The 18,067-nt window shown below is 39.9% G+C and overlaps 1 protein-coding gene across 8 annotated transcripts in view; it reads left to right on the forward strand.

Moving 5' to 3' along the window:
* The window catches only part of VWA3B (von Willebrand factor A domain containing 3B), a 165,234-nt gene that overhangs the window by 93,810 nt on the left and 53,357 nt on the right, over positions 1–18,067 (forward strand). For 7 of the 8 annotated variants that reach the window (XM_074332566.1, XM_074332567.1, XM_074332569.1 and 4 more), the window contains 3 exons: positions 9,081–9,233; positions 10,609–10,696; positions 10,780–10,936. In XM_074332566.1, the coding sequence (XP_074188667.1) occupies positions 9,081–9,233; positions 10,609–10,696; positions 10,780–10,936 (398 nt within the window). The remainder of the gene's footprint in view (positions 1–9,080; positions 9,234–10,608; positions 10,697–10,779; positions 10,937–18,067) is intronic. The other variant, XM_074332568.1, reaches the window with a different exon arrangement.

Here is an 18,067-nt window from a genome sequence, read left to right on the forward strand (position 1 = left end):
TGTCAGTTAGATTCTTAGTCTGGTTGTGTTGTTCAGCTCTCTGTGCTTGCTGTTTTTGTGTCTAGTAGATCTTTCAGTTGCTGAGAGGGAGGAGATGAGATCCTCAACTATATTTGTTGATTTGTCTATATTTCTTTTCAGCTCTATCAGTTTTAGCTCCATGTAGTATTTTAAGACTGTATTGGTTTGTATGTACTCATTTAGGATCTGTATGTCTTCCTGGTAGATTTATCCCTTTATTATGTATTTTTTTCCTGCTGTGAAGTCTACATTATCAGATATTAAAATAGCCGCTCTAGATTTTTATTAATATTTGCATTGCATATCTTTTTTCTATCCTTTTATTTTCAATCTACCTATTTTGTACTTGAAGTATAAATTTCTTATATGTCATATTTAGTTTGATCCTGTTCTTTAATCCACTCAGCCAATATATGTCTTTTATTAGTGTAATCAGACCATTTACATTTAAAGTAATTATTGATATGTTATCATCGTGTTTCCCCCAAAATAAGACCTAGCCGGACCATCAGCTCTAATGCATCTTTTGGAGCAAAAATTAATATAAGACCCAGTCTAATATAATATAATATAATATAATATAATATAATGTAATACTAGGTCTTATATGATATAAGACTGGGTCTAATATAATATAATATAATATAATATAATATAATATAATATAATACTGGGTCTTATATTAATTTTTGCTCCAAAAGATGCATTAGAGCTGATTGTTCCGCTAAATCTTATTTTTGGGGAAATATGGTACTACTGTTACTTTATTATTTTCTATTTGTTTACATTGATCTCATTCCTCTATTTCTCTTTTCTTGTCTTCCTTCAGGTTACTTGAACTTTAAAACAAAATCCATTTTGATTTACTTGTAATGTTTTTGAGTGTATCTCTTTGTACGGTTTTTGTAATGGTTTCTCTGGGTATGATAGCATACATATATGACTTATAAAAGTTTATTGGTACCCACATTTTACCACTTCACGTAAAGTATAGATATCTTACTTCAATTTAGATTTCTTTACCTTACCTAGTTTTAAATATCTTGAGTATCAGATGGTGTTATCTTTATTTATATAATCAAATATAATTGATAAATCTCATGAGGAAAGGATAGTTTATTGTACGAGGTGTGATCAAATGTACGGTGCCTGCTGCTGCCGAGTGCCGAGTAGAAAGGCAGGATCTTCAATAAGGAAGCGGCGCATCAACCTTAGTAACAGTGGGTGACAAGTTTCAACTTGTTTGGTGCAGTCAGTCGGGTGTGTTTTAAAATGTGCCGTAAATCAAGGGTCACGAACAACGCATTAACATGAAATTTTGTTTCAAACGGAAAAACTGTACTAAAGAAACACACAAAATGTTAAAATTAGTTTATGGTGATGCTGCAGTGACCATGAAGATGGTTTACAAGTGGTTCAAGTGATTTCATAATGGTTGTAAATTGACTGAAGACGAGGAGAGATCAGGACGTCTTTTTTTTTTTTAATTTATTTTTTAAATTTATTGGGGTGACAATTGTTAGTAAAATTACATAGATTTCAGGTGTACAATTCTGTATTACATCATCTATAAATCCCATTGTGTGTTCACCACCCAGAGTCAGTTCTCCTTCCATCACCATATATTTGATCCCCCTTACCCTCTTCTCCCACCCCCCCACCCCCCTTACCCTCTGGTAACCACTAAACTATTGTCTGTGTCTATGAGTTTCTGTTTCTCATTTGTTTGTCTTGTTCTTTTGTTGTCTTTGGTTTATATACCACATATCAGCGAAATCATATGGTTCTCTGCTTTTTCTGTCTGACTTATTTCACTCAGCATTACACTCTCAAGATCCATCCATGTTGTCACAAATGTTCCTATATCATCTTTTCTTACCGCCAAATAGTATTCCATTGTGTATATATACCACAACTTCTTTATCCATTCATCTATCGAAGGACATTTTGGTTGTTTCCATGTCTTGGCCACCGTAAACAAAGCTGCAATGAACATTGGAGCACACGTGTCTTTATCTCTAAATGTTTTCAGATTTTTTGGGTAGATACCCAGGAGAGGGATTGCTGGGTCATATGGCAATTCTATTCGTAATTTTTTGAGGAACCTCCACACTGCCTTCCATAACGGCTGCACCAGTCTGCATTCCCACCAACAGTGTATGAGGGTTCCTTTTTCTCCACAGCCTCTCCAACATTTGTTACTATTTGTCTTGTTGATGATAGCCATTCTGACTGGGGTGAGGTGATATCTCATTGTGGTTTTGATTTGCATTTCTCTGATGATTAGTGATGTTGAGCATTTTTTCATATGTCTATTTGCCATTTGTATGTCCTCTTTGGAGAAATGTCTCTTCAGGTCATTAGCCCATTTTTCAATTGGGTTGTTTGTTTTTTTGTTGTTGAGTTGCATGAGTTCCTTGTATATTCTGGATACTAGCCCCTTATCGGAGGCACTGTTTGCAAAAATCTTCTCCCATTCAGTTGGTGGCCTCTTTATTTTGTCAATGGTTTCTTTTGCTGTGCAGAAGATTTTAAGTTTCATATAGTCCCATTAGTTTTTTTAGCTTTTACTTCCATTGCCTTTGGAGTCAAGTTCATAAAATGCTCTTTGAACCCAAGGTCCTTAAGTTTAGTACCTATGTTTTCTTCTATGCAGTTTATTGTGTCAGGTCTTATGCTTAAGTCTTTGATCCATTTTGAATTAACTTTGGCACATGGTGACAAATAGCAGTCCAGTTTCATTCTTTTGCACGTGGCTATCCATTCTCCCAGCACCATTTGTTAAAAAGGCTGACTTTGCTCCAATGTATGTTTTTAGATTCTTTGTCAAAAATTATCTGTCCATATTTATGTGGTTTTATTTCTGGGTACTCAATTCTATTCCATTGGTCTATGTGTCTGTTTTTCTGCCAATACCATGCTGTTTTGGTTATTGTAGCCCTGTAGTGCAAGCAAAAGTCAGGAAGTGTGATACCTCCATTGTTGTGCTTTTTTCTTAAGATCGCTTTGGCTATTCGGGGTCTTTTGTGGTTCCAAACAAATCTGATGATTTTTGTTCTCTTTCTTTAAAATATGCCATTGGGATTTTGATGGGGATTGCATTGAATCTGTATATTGCTTTGGGTAATATGGCCATTTTAACTATGTTGATTCTTCCAATCCATGAGCACGGAATGTCTTTCCATTTCTTTGTGTCTTCTTCAATTTCTTTCAAAAAAGTCTTATAGTTTTCAGCATATAGGTCTTTCACATCCTTGGTTAAGTTTATCCCTAGGTATTTTATTCTTTTTGCTACAATTGCAAAAGGAGTTGATTTTGTATTTTCTTTTTCTGAGATTTCATTGTTAGTATATAGAAATGCAATGGACTTTTGTACGTTTATTTTGTAGCCAGCAACTTTACTGTATTCGTTGATTGTTTCTAATAGCTTTTTGGTGGAGTCTTTAGGGTTTTCTATATATAGCATCATGTCATCTGCAAAGAGTGATAATTTAACTTCTTCATTCCCAATTTGGATGCCTTTTATTTCTTTCTTTTGCCTGATTGCTCTGGCAAGGACTTCCAACACTATGTTGAAAAGCAGAGGTGATAGGAGACAGCCCTGTCGTGTTCCTGAACGTAGAGCAAAGGGCTTCAGTTTTTCACCATTAATTATGAGATTAGCAGAGGGCTTGTCATATATGGCCTTTATTATGTTAAGGTATTTTCCTTCTATACCCATTTTATTAAGTGTTTTAATCATAAATGGATGTTATATGTTGTCAAATGCTTTTTCTGCATCAATTGATATAATCATATGATTTTTGTCCTTTATTTTGTTTATGTGATGTATCACATTGATGGATTTGCGGATGTCGAACCATCCTTGTGCCCCGGGGATGAACCCCACTTGGTCGTGATGAATAATCTTTTTAATGCATTGTTGGATTCGATTTGCTAGAATTTTATTTAGGATTTTTGCATCGGTATTCATCAGAGATATTGGTCAGCAGTTTTCTTTTTTTGTGCTGTCCTTACCAGGTTTTGGTATCAGGGTAATGTTGGCCTCGTAAAATGAGTTAGGGAGTACTGTCTCTTCTTCAATTTTTTGGAAGAGTTTGAGCAGGATTTATATTAGATCCTCTTTGAAGGTTTGGTGGAAATCACTAATGAAGCCATCTGGTCCTGGACTTTTGCTTTTGGGAAGGTTTTGGATGACTGATTCAATTTCATTACTGGTGATCGGTCTGTTTAGATTTTCCAGTTCTTCATGGTTCAGCCTTGGAAGGCTATATGTTTCTAAGAACTTGTCCATTTCTTCTAGGTTGTTGAATTTGGTGGCATATAGTCCTTCATAGTATTCTTGGATGATCCTTTGTATTTCTGTGGTTTCCGTGATAACTTCCCCTTTTAGGTTTCTGATTTTGTTAATCAGTGTCTTCTCTCTTTTTATCTTAGTAAGTCTAGCCAAGGGTTTGTCAATTTTGTTAATCTTTTCAAAGAACCAGCTCTTTGTCACATTAATTTTTTCTATTGTCTTTTTGTTCTCTATTTCATTTAGTTCTGCTCTAATTTTTGTTATTTCCTTTCTTCTGCTGACCTTGGGTTTTACTTGTTCTTCTTTTTCTAGTTCTTTAAGGTGTAACATGAGGTTATTTATTTGGGAGTTTTCTTGTTTCTTGAGATAGGCCTGTAATGAGATAAATTTCCCTCTTAAAACTGCTTTCGCTGCATCCCAAAAATTTTGGTAGGATGTATTTTCATTGTCATTTGTTTCTATGTATCTTTTGATCTCTCCTCTAATTTCTTCTTTGACCCAGTCCTTCTTTAAAAGTATGTTGTTTAATCTCCATGTATTTGTGTTTTTCCTGCTTTCATTTTGCAGTTGATATCCAATTTCAAAGCCTTGTGATCAGAGAATATGCATGGTATGATTTCAATCTTCTTAAATTTGTTGAGACTGATTTTATGTCCCAATATATGGTCTATCCTTGAGAATGTTCCATGTACACTAGAAAAGAATGTATAGTCTGATGTTTTAGGATGAAGTGCTCTATAAATGTCAATTATGTCCATTTCATCTAATGTGTCATTTAGGGCTACTATTTCGTTATTTATTTTCTGTTTGGATGATCTATCCATAGCTGTCAATGATGTATTTAAGTCCCCTAGTATAATTGTGTTTTGGTCAATTTCTCCCTTTAGTTCTGTTAGTAGTTGCTTGGTGTACTTCGGTGCTCCCTGATTGGGGGCATAAATATTGATGACTGTTATGTCTTCTTGTTGTACAGTCCCCTTCACCATTATGAAATGTCCATCTTTGTCTCTTGTTATCTTTTTCACTTTGAAGTCTGTTTCATCATTTTGGCTACACCTGATTTTCTCCGGGTACCATTATCTTGGAGTGTCAATTTCCACCCTTTCACTTTGAGTCTAGGCTTGTCCTTGTAGCTGAGATGTGTCTCTTGGAGACAGCATATGGTTGGGTTTAGTTTTTTGATCCAATCTGCTACTCTGTGCCTTTTTATTGGTGAGTTCAGTCCATTTACATTTAGGGTGATTATTGATATGTGAGGATTTCCTGTCATTCTATCTTTAGTTTTCTGGTAAGGCTGTGTCTCCATTGTTTCTTTGCCTTTTTGTTGTTGTCTATTATTTCTGTGTGGTGGTATTCTACGATGTTTCCCTCTGTTTCTTCTTTTATTTCAGTATATATTTCAATTCTGGATTTATTTTGAGTGGTTACCCTTAAGTTTATGTAAAAGAAAGTTTGATATTTAGAGTATTCCATTTTCTTCAGCACGCTTACTTTCTCCATTCCCATATTCGGTTCAGGCCTTTACTCTCCCCTTTTTGAGTTTTGGTTGCCACAAATTGTCCCTGTTGATGGTGGTCGAATAGCCTCCTTTAGTATTTCTTGTAGTGCAGGTCGTGTATTAGAAAATTCCCTCAGCTTCTGTATGTCTGGAAAGGTCTTTATTCCTCCTTCATATCTAAAGGATATCTTTGCTGGATATATTTTTCTTGGCTCATGGTTTCTTTCTTTCAATAGTTTGAATATTTCGTTCCACTCCCTCCTGGCTTGTAGAGTTTCTGCTGAAAAATCTGATGATAATCTAATGGGCTTTCCTTTGTAAGTTACCGTCTTCTTTTCCCTGGCTGCCTTGAGGATTCTTTCTTTGTCGTTGATTTTAGACAGCTTCAATACAATGTGCCTTGGAGAAGGTCTGTTGGGATTGAGGTAACTAGGTGTTCTATTTGCTTCTTGGATTCGAGGGTCCAGTTCTGTCCACAAATTTGGGAAGTTCTCATCGACAATTTGTTTGAATATATTCTCTGTTCCCTTCTCTCTTTCTTCTCCTTCTGGTATGCCCATTATTCTTATATTGCTCTTTCTGATGGAGTCAGAAAGTTCTTGTAGAGTTCTTTCATTTCTTTTAAGTCTCAAGTCTCTTTCTTCTTCTCTCTGTGTCATTTCCAGGTTTCTATCTTCGATGTCACTGATTCTTTCCTCCATCTGGTCAACTCTACTACCTAAGCTGGTTATTTCATTCTTAATTTCTTCTATTGAGTTCTTAATCTCCAGAAATTCTATTTGGTTCTTTTTAAGATTTCAATCTCTTTGTAAAATGCTCATGCTGTTCTTTGATTGAGTTTCTGAGTTCATTTAACTGCCTATCTGTGTTTTCTTGTATCTCGTTGAGTTTTTTCAGAACTGCAATCTTGAATTCTCTGTCATTTAAGTCACATATTTCTGTATCTTTAAGTGCCTTCTCTGGAGATTTTTCACTTTCTTTCTGAGCTATCTTGTTGCCTTGGTTATTCATGGCGATTACTGGTTTACTATTTCTCTTCCTAGACATCTACAGGAGTGACTTCTGCAACAGGTTGATAGAAAGCGGTCTTTCTTTTGTTTTCCAGTACTTGTTGGTAGAATGTTTTATTATTTCTCCAACTGCAACTTATTTTTCTTCTCCCACACAGTAGTGCTATGTTTTCTCTGCACTATTCCAACTTCTCACACAATGGGGCGATTCCCTGGGAGATGGGCTTCTCCTCTGTTAATAGTTCGTCTAGGTCACTGGGCGCAGTGTCCCGGTGGGTATGCGGAGAGCTTTTGATGTTCCAAAGCTCTTCCAGCTCCTGATTCAGAGCCCGTATGATTGAGCAGTTCTGTTTACTCCTGCAGGGATCCGCCCAGATAGGTGGGGTCAGGGGTGGGGTGAGTTGTGAGAGGAGGCCCAGAGCAATGGCGGCGACCACCGCCACAGCCGGTCCCGCTTCCACAGCTCTCTCCTCCTTGCTGGAACTAGTTGGGCTGTGAATTTGTGTCTGCGTTCCACAGTTCTCAAAACAGCAAATTTTCTGTTGTTTTGATCTGACACTGCTACTGTTTCGCTTCTAGCACCGGGCAGGTGGGGGTGGGACGAGCTCTGGGGGCGGGGGGGCGGCTAGTCTCAGTGCCTAAGGCTCCGTTCTCTGCTCAGCAGTGAGGGCTTAAATCACCGTTTTCAGCCTTTTTCCCTCAGTCTTTTCTCCAAGGTCTCTGCCGTGAGCGTTGGGTTCAGCCGTGTTATATGCTGTCCCCTCAGCCCTGTGGAGCCCTGGCGGAGCCCTAGCAGCCCGAGTTCTTCCCTCTCCCGCAGCTGCGGTAGTTTCGGGAAGCAGCGAGCTCAGAGCACTGAGCTAGGTCTGTGTCCTGCGCCTGCGCGGCTCCGTCTCCGCGCACTTCTCCCTTTCCTCCTCCCTCCACTCGCGTGAATCTCCCACCTGTAGGTGATTTCGGTAGTGGGCCTCTTCGTCTTGCCTGTGTGCTGTGCAGGGAGTCCTTTGTGGAGTTTTTGTTGTTCGATTCTTTGTAAATTCCAGGGGAGCTTTACAGAGGCTCACCTCACACCGCCATTTTTCCAGAAGTCTGCCTAGTGATTTTGATCAAGCTGTCCTGCCAGTGCGGCCAGTGGCAGGAGGTCAGTGATCCTGCGTGGACTGTTCATCTCTCTTTCTCATAGATGTAGCTCTCAAGAAGATTTATCCTTTTAGATCCCTGGTTACAGAGGCAACCAAGACAGGACTCACCCTTTCGTTGTCTAGAAATGCAAGGAATAACACAGAGCACACTCCTGTCTCCATGCATGGAGACCACTGGTGTTACCTCTCTGTACATAAGTTAGGCAATTTGCAGGTTATTAACTGATCTTCACTCTATCTACTTCCTTACAGGAGATGCTAAGTCCCTTCTTGTTGAGAACAAGGACACATTTCATTCGTGAATACTGCATAAAGCTGTGGTACTTGTATCTTTATATTGTGAAGTACAGAACACATTTACAATTAGTGTGGGTTATGTAATTACATATGAAAACTCATCAAGATGTCTCGGTACAGGCTCATCATCCAAAATACACAGATTAAATGTCAGTATTTGACAAGTGTCCACTTGCTAGTAGAAGGGACCCAACAGAAGGTAGAAAACAATATAAAGGTTCAGATAGCAACGGTGGTAGGCAGAGTTTCTAAAACTGCCTACCAGAGATGTCCCACTCTAAACCCTGAAACCTGTGACTGATGAGTCATCACTTGCATGATTATGTTACGTTGACATTGAGACAGGGTCGTGGGGGCGAGGGGCAGGTACTTATCCAAGCTCTTAGAAACAGGGGCTTTTTCCAGCTGGTGGCATCAGGAGACTTGAAGCACGAGGGGAAGTCAGTGTGCTGCTCCTGGCTTAGAGATGGAGGGGCCCGTGGTAGGAATGCGGGTGCCGTAGGAGCTGAGAGGGGCCTTTCTGGCTGACAGCTGGCAAGGAAACAGGGACCTCAGGCCTACAACTGCAAGGAAATGAATTCTGCTAATGACCTGAATGACCTTGGAAGCAGCTTTCTCTGTGAAAGGGGCAGAGCTTGAACTCAGATAAATGGACCAAGCCCTCATCACAGCATTCAGCTGGTAACAGACCTGTGCTCAGAGGGTTGGAAACAAGCTGCATTATTTTTTTAAGGATTCAAGGAAATAGTTGCATCTAGTGAAGCACTTCTTTCCATCCCAAATTCCTTTAATCCCTCTCCCTGTGATACCAACAGAATCAACAAAAACCAGCCTGCTGAGAGGCCAGCAGTCCTCCCTCAGGAACTCAGTGTGCAGCAAGAGGAAGGATGGCCTTTCCACTCCCAGCACCTGGAACACTCCCAGTGACAGAGGCAAGCCAGAGAGGCTCTCTGTGTCAGGACGCCCAGGTGGGCCTCCCTGTGCCCAGTGTCTCTGCTCCTGAAAGAGCTGGCTATAAATACTTTGGGGGCAAACAAATCATTCGTAAGTGAGTTCGGATTGCTTCCTGTTCAGAGGGCTCTCTTGTACATTAGGTCTGCCTGCTTTCACGGGCTGGATTTCCTTAGGCCAGACTGACATGCACTGTGCCTGATGTGTGTAGTACGCTTGTGGCCTGTAACTACAGTGCTGGTGGTAATGTTGCCACTCCATGGTTTGACCTTGAACATCTAATACTTCATAGTTGGTTTATTTTCTTCCCTTCATTCACAGATGACACCATCCACTGTGCCCTCTCTGGTCCATATTGTCAGCCTTTTGGGGGCTAAATGTGAGGAAAATAGGACTTCTCCACTCAATTTTCATTACTATTTATAAAATCATTCTTAAAATAGTAAATTTCTAAAAGTATAATTCCTATAGTACTCTTCCCTATATTTAAAATAGTTGATAAATAATAAATCCCAGCTAAACACACACACACAGACACAGACACGCACACACAGACACGCACACATGCGCGATGCCCTAGGCAGCAGGGAGCACCCGAGTGACAGATTCACACCTCTTGTTACTCAGTCATAGCTTAATCAGACCTTGTGTTCTTCAGTGCTGGTTGGTGTGATGTCTTTTCCTCAGTGTCAATTATCTGGTCATATTTCCTGTCTGCTATGTGCATACTTTTTCAGGGGATTGTCATGTGATGATTAGGATATGATTTCTTAGGCATTTAACTAGATCATGCCCAAACACGCCTCCTACTAGATGCTGCTGATCCAACTAGCTAATATTCCTTTTCATTAAGAAATCCAAGTTTACATATAGGTATACATTATAACCCCAAATACTAATGTGAAAATTTGAACCTACAACTAAATAGGACCTAATAGGGATTTTGGTTTCCCACATAGAGCTGAACCACAAAACAAACTAGCAAAACCTAAAATATCGATTAAGGCTCCCCTGTGTCATTTGAGGGAGTCTAATGAGGACAACATTGAACAATCAGTGATTAGTGGTATTCTTATTTAACGTTTTTAAATGTGTTCTCTGGAGAACGAGAGAATGGGTATGTCCCATTCTTCCTTGGAGAGATCTCAGTGACCACAGGGTGGGACAGAAAAACAGTGACAGTGCTGTATTTACCTATACAGTGGTCTTTAATGTCAACTGCCAATGAATCTTGCCTGAGAACCCATGCTGACACACCAGTGTTCTCTGAAGTGTGGTGCATTTATTAGCCCTCAGCCACAACTGAATTCTGAGATACGTGTGAGCCTTGTGCATTCTGATACAAGCCCCATATATGAGGAAATCGTACAACTGCCATTTCCCTTCCCACAGAAATGAGCGTCCTGCTGACAGATGAGCATCTGAATGCCAAACCATTAGAAAGATTGATTCCAGAAGGAAGCCAAGTTTATGATCAAGAGTGAGTGTTTTATTTTCACCAGGACGGTTTTGTTGTGGTTTTGTTTGTTATGAGTTTAAAATGTTACAGTCTTATGTTCTTAGTTCTTCAGGTATGTCTTCAGCTAACTGGCTCAGGACCCATGGCTTGGTTGCCAAGAAACTCACCATCATGGATGCCTTGTCAGTGGCAGCCGTCCCTCACAGCCCCACTTATGTTCCCGTTCTGGACAAGCATGTTGTGTCCAAGGTCTTTGATGAGGTACAGCTTCTTTTCTATAAGTCTCTCTCTGCTTGACATACTGTGCATTTTCTGGTTAAATGAAATGTCGTCCACTTCAATGTGTTGTGTAGTTATAACCGCAATGTATTCAGCCATTGAAATAGAATTCTTTGTAATGGCAGTAAAAAGGAGAGAGAGCAGCTCTTGAGCATTTTTGCTTTTAGGCGGAAAAGGAACTGGCCTTTGTTGGGCTGGCAGGTCGTGGTTTGCTGCTGGTGGGGGCGGTGTGGAGCTGCAGGAATGTCTGAAACCTCTAGGTCTAGTCCCTAGTCCTGGGTTAACATCATCCAATACTCAAGGACAGGGCAAACTTGTTAGAGGCTATGTCCTTCCTTTACTCACCTTCTCTTCCCAAGTGCAGTGGCATCTTTACCATCATGAACTCTCCAAAGGAAAGAGAGAAAAAGACAAAGAGAAGGAGGGAGGGAGAGAAGGAAGGTGTGCCACAGCAAAAGAACCCTAAGAGAGTGATGAGTGACAGTCATTCACGTGCTGGAAGAAGAGCTTCCAGTCAGAGGGCGTGGGAAGGTTAAATGAGGAGGAAGCCACGTAAGTGCTGGAGTGTCCCCTGCCATGGGCAATGAGCAGGTCCTTGCACTTCGCAGGAGTGGTTGAGTGGTGCACTCAGATGGCACAGGGAGGAGGGAGGAACACAAGAGAAGTGAGAGGGTACAAGGACTGAATGCCGAAGCTTCAAATATGACATCAACAAATAACTTAAATAGGAATATAGCAGGCTTTAGAGTTCCTAACGGGAAATAATACCCTTATCTCATCCTGAAATATAGATAGAGGAAAGATAAAAGGCTTGGGATTTGCTTCAAAATAATCTGCATGATGAGGGAGTGAGGGTAGAGGAGGAGGAGGTAAAGCAAGATTGGCCATGAATTAGTTGATAATTGTTAAATTTGGATAATAAGAATTTTGAGTGGGAGGAAGCTCATTCTACTGCTCTGTCTGTTCTTTTTACATATGTGAAATTTTCCATAATAAAAAGTTGGTGAAAATCAAAGACAGGAAAAGTTTAAAAAAAAAAAAAAGGCTCATCTAATTTGTCTTACCATGGCTGAGGTCTGATGTACTTGGAAGCAGTGGGTGAACTGGTGACTCTTTTCTGTAGGTCACATTTAAGAAATGACACCCATGGTGTTTAACATGAGTCCTGGTCAATATGACCAGTGTCTCTTGCTCTTGGACGTTGTGTGTTGTCACTTAGGCTGGGTTCCTGATGACTTTGCCTCAAGGTGAGTGGTCCTGTCCCTTGCTGTCACCTTGTGACTGGCAGCTTCTATTTATACCTCCAGTGAACTCTAACCTGATTAGTCAGGTGTCAACATATCACTCAAATATAACTTCTTCCAGATGCTACAGAGAGAAACTGAGCATTGATTTATTTCTTCTAGGAAGTTTGGTGATAGCTGCTCATATTCTGTGGATTTATTTTATTAACATTCTTGAGTTTTACTTGGGATAAAGTATAGTTAGTGAACTTTCCCTGGAAATAGAATTTTCTTGTGCTTATCACATCTCCTTTTAAGTCTCTCAATAACCCAAGATGCATCAGAAAGTAAATTTCTCAAAAAATAAACATGATACTGTAAGAAAACCTAAGCATAAGATCAAAGGAAGAAACCGCAAAGGAACGATACATAGTTTGAATACATAAAAATGTTATTTTGCATAAAAACATAAAAATAAAATGAAGGCAGTATGAAAGTCAGCTGTAATTGAAAAAATAATTAAATGAAAGAAAAGAAAGAAATGAATATACCAAGTAGACAAAAAATGATTAGGCCATTAAAGATTTAGAAAAATTAAGGCAGATCTCAGAAAAATATTGGTAACATATACAACAAAGAGTTGAGGAAATAACAACTAATGTAAGATATTCTAGTTCAATGTGACAAGTGGAAAGTGCAGTGAAGATACAGAAGAGGCTCCTACGCCAGTGTCAGTTGTCACAAGGACCTCAGACCGGACTGGCAGTGGGAGTGCAGCTCTGGGGAGGTGACAGGGTGTGGAGGAGTGCCCTCGGCAGTGGGGGAGCAGATAGGGAAGTCTAAGGGTCAGAGAACATTTGTCATTCCAAATAAAGTTTAGTATGGCTGGAGGAAGGTGTTAAAACTGGAGAAGGAAGGGTCTTGATTGAGTTAAGGATTTTGAATGTTCTCCTGAGGGGAACTGAGGGGGTTTTAGCAGAGGAGAAAAAAATATCAAGTTTGGGCTTTGGCTGCAACCTGGAGAACAGTTGGAGAGGTTTGAGGCTGGGAAGATGAGCAACCATCAGGACGCAATGTCTAGGTGGCTCTGACCCAGGTGACAATTATAATGTCAAGTTCACAGGACTAAACCACATGGGACTGAAAGAGAAAAATATCAAGAGTGAAATTCAAGGAGGAAAAACTGGGAGGAAGGGTAGTGAGAGTCCTGGTCTTCAGGAGAACATTCTAGTCTTCTGATACTAGAAAGCAAAGCCAAGGAGAGAGGACCAACATTTTTCAAATGCATTTCACCCTGGGACTTGTACTTGGGGCCCTTTGTAGCCCTGTCAGTTCTCATCACATATCTGTGGCTTGGTGGCACACTGACCACCGTGCTTACTACTAACCTCTGTTACAGATAGTAAGAGCAAGAATCGTGATGATGATGGAAATATATGTAATAAATTCCAACTTCACCCTCAAAGCACACCTGGATCTTTAATTCCTTATGTTTTCTCTGACTTTAAGAGACCCTTGGCTATAAATGGGAAGAATAGGAAAACAATAGTCTAAAAACATATCCCACTTAGTGGGATGTATACATAGCTTTTGAGATTTGGACCTGACATTTTATGAAAAAGTAGACAGCAAGTAGAATGGAGCTGAAAAGGAAACCAGCTCTTAACCCACTTCACTGAGAATTTTAATTACTCTCACTTGTCCTATGTCTGTGCACAGCCACGTCTGTCTGGGTAGAAGTGGAAAGCCATGTTTAGCACTGTCCCTAGCTCTTTGTTTCATTCATGACTTATCTGTGGGCTCTTTCTTCTTCTGGAATACAAGGTTGTTTTGGTTTTCAGTGTTTCCTGGACCAGCACCAAATCTGTCACCTTGCAAATGAAGTATTGAGCAGAGAGGTTGCCCTAGCAACTCTTCATTACAAGATGCTGGCACTTTTAGTTTCCAATGCTTCACACAATTTTACGTGAGCTCTTTCAGAATGATTCATTCATTGCCAAGTCATATAGAGAATAAAACTGTTTTAGTTATTTGATGAATCTGGAATTCAAAGCTCTTTATTGCCAATTGTTTTGAAACAAACAAATAATTTGGGAGCATGAGACTGTGTCATTGGAAAGTCTAAATCATCATCATCGTGTCTTTAACATCATCCTGCCCAAGCTTCCTGCTTTGCCTTCATCTGGGTTCAGCAGACAGCTGTGTACCTGGGCTGTCACCCAGCTCTGTCAGTTACTCTTGACGGCCATGACAAGTCTCTAACCTAGTATGGGAGGAGTCTTCAGACTAGGTTCTGAGCAAAGCATCGGACCATCCAAGTATTTCATGTAAAACTTAGAGCAACCTAGTGAGGCAGCCATTGATCACATCGTTCAGCTGAGGAAGACTGTGAGGTGCAGAGCGGTCGGGGAGCCATTGAAAGTACCACGTTTGGTTGCTTTCAAACATAGAAGCATTAAACAAAACTTTCCTATTGATGGAAAAGCTTATTTTAATTAAAAAAGACAGTTGTTGCACCATACGAGGTTTGATCAAAAACTATGGTGAATGTTTAAATTAAAAAATCATTACAGTAAAAGACACATTGCCATTAATTCCCCTCAAAATACTCCCCCTCGCTTCAAACACACTTATCCCATCATTCTTGCCACTTTCTGAAGCAGTTCTAGGAGGCCTGTTTCATGAGTGTCTTTAGTTGCCCTGTCGTGGCTGCCTCGATGTCCTGCCTTGATGTGGGCTTATGGCCCACAGGGCTAAGGGGACAGCATATAACATGGCTGAACCCAACGCTCACGGCAGAGACCTTGGAGCAAAGACTGAGGGAAGAAGGCTGAAAACGGTGGTTTAAGCCCTCACTGTCACAGAGAATGGAAGCTTTAGGCACTGAGACGAGCCGCCCCCTCCCTACCCTTCCAGTGCTCACCCCACCCCCACCTGCCCGGTGCTAGAAGCGGAACAGTAGCAGTGTCAGATCAAAAGAACAAAATATTTGCAGTTCTGAGAACTGTGGTCCGCAGACACAGATTTGCAGCCGAACTAGTTCCGGCAAAGGGGAGGGAGCCGTGGAAGCAGGACTGGCTGTGGTGGTGGTCGCCACCATTGCTCTAGGCCACCTCTCACAACTCACCCCACCCCTGGCCCCACCTATCTGGGCGGATCCCTACAGGAGTCAACAGATCTGCTGAAACACACGGGCTCTGAATCTGGTGCAGGAAGAGCTTTGGAACTTCAAAAGCTCTCTGCATACCCACCGGGACACTGCGCCCTGTGACCCAGGCGAACTATTAACACGTTGTGTACGGATCACGAGAATCTTCACGAGGGATTTATACCCTGCCATACACAACGTGTTAATAGAGGAGTAGCCCGTCTCCCAAGGAATGCCCCCATTGTGTGAGACGCTGGAATAGTGCAGAGAAAACATAACACTACAGTGTGAGAGAGACAAGAGGGCTGCAGTCGGAGAGAAAATAAAGCATTCTACCAACACCTACTGGAAAACAAAAGAAAGACCTCTTTCTATCAACCTTTTGCAGAACCACTCCTGTAGATGTCTAGAAAGAGAAATAATAAATAATTAATGGCCATGAATAACCAAGGTAACACGACAGCTCAGGAAGAAAATGAAAAGTCTCCAGAAAATTAACTTAAAGCCGTGGAAATATGTAACTTAAATGACAAGAGAATTCAGGATTGCAGTTCTTAAAAAACTCAACGAGATGCAAGAAAACAGACAGGCAGTTTAATGAACTCAAACACAATCAAAGAACAAAATGAACATTTTACCAAAGAGATCAAAATTTAAAAAAGAACCAAATAGAATTTCTGGAGATTAAGAACTCAATAAAAGAGATGAAGAATAAAATAGCCAGCTTTGGTAGTATAGTTGACCAGATGGAGGAAAGAATCAGTGACATTGAAGAAGGAAATCTGGAAATGACACAGATGGAAGAAGAAAGAGACTTGAGACTTAAAAGAAATGAAAGAACTCTACAAGAACTTTACGACTCCATCAGAAAGAGCAACATAAGAATAATGTGCATACCAGAAGGAGAAGAAAGGGAGAAGGGAACAGAGTATGTTCAAACAAATAGTCGATGGGAACTCCCCAAACGTGTTGAAAGACCTGGATCTTTGAATCCAAGAAGCAAATAGAACACCTAATTACCACCACAACAACAGCTCTTCTCCAAGGCACAGAAGCTGTCAAAACTTAACAACAAAGAAAGAATCCTCAAGGCATCCAGGGAAAAGAAGACAGTAACCTCCAAAGGAAAGCCTATTAGATTATCATCAGATTTTTCAGCAGAAACTCAACAAACCAGGAGGGAGTGGAATCAAATATTCAAACTATTGAAAGAGAGAAACAATATATCCAGCAGAGATATCCTTTAGATATGATGGAGGAATAAAGAGCTTTCCAGACATACAGAAGCTGAGGGAATTTTGTAACACATGACCAGCTCTACAAGAAATACTAAAGGAGGCTATTCAACCAGCATAAATAGTGATAATTTGTGACAAGCAAAACATAAAAGCAGGGAGACTAAAGCCTGAACTGGAATATGGGAATGGAGAAAGTAAGCATGCTTAAGAAAATGGAATACTCTAAATATCAAACTTTCTTTTACATAAACTTATGGGTAACCACTCAAAAAAAATCCAAAACTGAAATATATAACATAAGAAGAAACAGAGGGAAACATCATAGAATACCACCACACAGAAATAATAGACAACAACAAAAAGGCAAAGAAACAATGGAGACACAGTCTTACCAGAAAACCAAAGGAATGATAGGAAATCCTCACATATCAATAATCACCCTAAATGTAAATGGACTGAACTCACCAATAAAAAGGCACAGAGTAGCAGATTGGATCAAAAAACTAAACCCAACCATATGCTGTCTCCAAGAGACACATCTCAGCTACAAGGACAAACATAGACTCAAAGTGAAGGGGTGGAAATTGACACTCCAAGCAAATGGTATCCAGAGAAAATCAGATGTATCCGTACTGATATCAGATGAAACAGACTTCAGGGTGAAAAAAGGTAACAAGAGACAAAGATGGACATTTCATAATGGTGAAGGGGACTATACAACAAGAAGACATAACAGTGATAAATTTTTGTGCCCCCAATCAGGGAGCACCGAAATATACCAAACAACTACTAACAGAACTAAAGGGAGAAATTGACCAAAACACAATTATAGTAGGGGACCAAAATACATCATTGACAGCTATGGATAGATCATCCAAACAAAAAATAAATAAGGAAGTAGCAGCCCTAAATGACACATTAGATGAAATGGACATATTGACATTTATAGAGCACGTTATCCTAGAACATCAGACTATACATTCTTTTCTAGTGTACATGGAAGATTCTCAAGGATAGACCATATATTGGGACACAAAACTAGCCTCAGCAAATTTAAGAAGATTGAAATCATACCAAGCATATTCTCTGATCACAAGCCTTCGAAATTGGATATCAACTACAAAAAGAAAGCAGGAAAACCAACAAATATGTGGAGATTAAACAACATACTTTTAAAGAACGACTGGGTCAAAGAAGAAATAAGAGGAGAGATCAAAGATATATAGAAACAAATGAGAATGAAAATGCATCCTACCAAGTTTTTGGGGATGCAGCAAAAACAGTTTTAAAAGGGAAATTTATATAATTACAGGCCTAACTCAAGAAACAAGAAAAATCCCAGATAAATAACCTCATGTATGCCTTAAAGAACTAGAAAAAGAAAAACAAATGAAACCCAGGGTCAGCAGAAGAAAAGAAATAATAAAAATCAGAGCAGAACTAAATGAAATAGAGAACAAAAAGATAATAGAAAATATTAATGGGACAAAGAGCTGGTTCTTTG

This window comes from Rhinolophus sinicus, linkage group LG05 (genome assembly GCF_036562045.2).
Source record: "Rhinolophus sinicus isolate RSC01 linkage group LG05, ASM3656204v1, whole genome shotgun sequence".
Taxonomy (NCBI): Eukaryota; Metazoa; Chordata; class Mammalia; order Chiroptera; family Rhinolophidae; genus Rhinolophus; species Rhinolophus sinicus.